General features: G+C 39.5%; 1 protein-coding gene across 1 annotated transcript in view; it reads left to right on the forward strand.

Annotated features, from left to right (window-relative positions):
• RBBP7 (retinoblastoma binding protein 7) overlaps positions 1 to 2,435 on the forward strand; it is an 11,019-nt gene extending 8,584 nt beyond the window's left edge. The window contains exons 2-3 of the mRNA XM_010830625.1: positions 1,200 to 1,283; positions 1,993 to 2,435. Coding sequence (XP_010828927.1) covers positions 1,200 to 1,283; positions 1,993 to 2,061 — 153 coding nt within the window. The 3' untranslated portion in view covers positions 2,062 to 2,435. The remainder of the gene's footprint in view (positions 1 to 1,199; positions 1,284 to 1,992) is intronic.
• The last annotated feature ends 364 nt before the right edge of the window (positions 2,436 to 2,799 follow it).

The raw sequence follows: 2,799 nt of genomic DNA on the forward strand, positions 1-2,799 counted from the left end.
TTTGTCACCTCCGAAAGAAACTGTACTTTTAACCATCACCTCTCAGTCGTCTTTTGTGAGCCCCTGGCTACCACTAACCTACTTTCTGTCTCTCTAGATTTGCCTGTATTAGACATTTGATATGAGAGGAAATCACACAGTATGTGGTCTCTTGTGACTGATTCTTACTTTATATATATATATCTATCACAGGGAGAGGACAGTGTATAACTTTGTATTTAACATCTCTAACAATTTTGTGGTCCTTGAGAAAATTCACTAGCATTTTGCTTTCTGTTTCTTGAGAGTCTGAAATCAAGGGACATTCATATTGATTGTCCTTATAAGAATTTTTTATTTTAAAAAAAATTTATTTTTTGGCATTGCTGTGCAGCATGTGGGATATTAGTTCCCCAACCAGGGATCGAACCTGTGCCCCTGCAGTGAAGCCAGGAGGCTTAACCACTGGACTGCCAGGAAGTCCCAAGAATTGTTTCTTCTGAATCTTAATTCTAAGATATATAAGGCCCTGTGCAGGAAGTAAGATTGCTCCCTTCCACATTTTTTAGCAAATACCTCGGTTTAGCCCTAATGGGGACTTTGTGGAGTCCTGGAAATTTTTTTCCCCCCAGCCTTGGGGCAGTGTGTCTTGGGAGAGATTGAAGGATGGCTGAGAGGTATGCCTTTCCTTTACTAAGGGGGAGAAGGGGATCCTTCAGGGGGCCACAGAAGAACCAGCAGTCTCCAGGTGTTCCAGTTTCAGGAAGGAGTATATGACATCCTGGAAGTGTATTACCTTGAGTATTTTAACCTAACTATATATCTGCTAATAAGGCAGAATTTGAGTGTTGATTGTATTAGGTATGGAAACAGCACTGTGGTCGTGAAGGAAAATGTCATTTCAGGTGATGTAGGCTGAATGAATATTTAGGGGTAAGGTATGCTACCTGCAGCTTTTTGGTGGCTCAGCCAGTGGTATGTTAACAGTATTTGGGGCATCTAGGTGAAGGTTATCCAAGCATTTGTTGTACTGTCACCTTTCTGGAGGGTTTGGAAATGGGCAGAGTGGTGGAGGGCTAGATTACCACCCTCCCTCCAGACTGCAGTTCAGCAACCCATTTCTAGACTGATGCTGTAAAAACTAGCTTCTAACATAAGATATGAAACCAACACTTTTTTGTTCTTATTAACAGTTTATTCATGGAGGACACACTGCCAAGATATCAGATTTTAGTTGGAACCCAAATGAGCCTTGGGTCATTTGCTCGGTGTCTGAGGATAACATCATGCAGATATGGCAAATGGTGAGCTAAAGTGTTTATTTTTCTTCAGTGACTATCTTGAAGAGATTTTTACTAATGATATAATAGAAATATTTCAAAGTATATCAGTGCATACTACATGAAATTATTTATAGAAGGAAAGTAATAAGACCTTTCTGCATTTTATCAAGTCTGTAATTCAGTGTGCACGTGTAGACATAGCACCAGCTCCAGTTTTCATGGTTATGACTCTTCATCACCTGGGCTCTTGGCATCATTGCTCCATGTCCAGTGTCTGCTGTCATGCAGTGTATTCACACTGAGATCCTGAGTTCTGTGATGCGCACTTGACATTTCTGAGACATGGTTTACCAGCCCTTTCATAAGCTTCAGGGCTATCTATTGCTCCATCTAAATGCCTGAAACGTTTTAGGAAAATGCCTTTTTTGGACAACTTAAATAAGTAGTGCATGGTCAGCTAGATATATGTGTGAAATTATACCCTGGCAAATAATTTTTGAGAACACTGGCCTGCCTTTTCCTCGTTAAATTTATTAAAGTCTGAGAGTAAAACACAAAAAGTAAACTATGAAGTTTACTCTTAAGTGTTTCCACATTTAATTTCCAACACTAAATCACACTGGCCAGTGATACCTAAAATCTGGATAGAACTATAAAATGCTGTTTTTAGACAGTCTTGTAAAATTTTTAGGGAGTTTTACCTCTGATTTTATTTGGTTATTATCTCCAGGCTGAAAATATTTACAATGATGAAGAGTCAGATGTCACAACACCGGAACTGGAGGGGCAAGGATCTTAAACCCAAAGTACGAGAAACGTTTCTCTTGAATGTAATGCTACACGAATGCTTGACTTATCAAGCGCAAAAACAGCATTGTATAGTAGGCAGTTGGAGTGGGTGGCATATGGCGTTCTTTACCTTCTGATCCTAGCACTTTCAAGTGAGCTATTGCGTACTGTATCATATTGTAGCTTTTAGGGAAGAATGTTGCTTAAGAAAGATTATCAGCTTTGTTTTAAAATACAAGTAAGCAGGGTACTGCCTTTGATTTAACTATAAGTCCTTGTTTTCTCTTAAGTGCTTGCTGTTCCCAAATATGCAAGAATAACTTTTACACTTTTTCCCTCCAACACTTCTTGTTTGGCTTTGCAGAAATAAAGTTTTAAAATAAACTTTGTTTTATTATTTTAGACCCTCAGTTTGGGGGGGGGATGCGTATGGATGGATGTCCCTTTTTTATGAGGCAGCTACTGGGTATACACTACACGCCGAGAACGTACTGAATTTTCTTTCCAGGGTACACCACATCCTAATACAAACATGGGGAGAAGTCAGGTGTTTGGTTGATTGGTGAACCTAGAACTACCTCCCTTACATGTCATTTGACCCACATGCCATTTGGGCCTTAATTTGGGCGGCTTTAAACAAAAATACAAGCTTGTTTGCTTATGTGGCAGGTCAGCAGGGGGAACAAACCAGCCTGCAGCTTGGCCCTCAACCTCTTTACATTGATTTTTCTTTTATTAAAATTTAAAA

The sequence above is a fragment of the Bison bison genome, unplaced genomic scaffold (genome assembly GCF_000754665.1).
Source record: "Bison bison bison isolate TAMUID 2011002044 unplaced genomic scaffold, Bison_UMD1.0 scf7180017864518, whole genome shotgun sequence".
Classification (NCBI taxonomy): domain Eukaryota; kingdom Metazoa; phylum Chordata; class Mammalia; order Artiodactyla; family Bovidae; genus Bison; species Bison bison.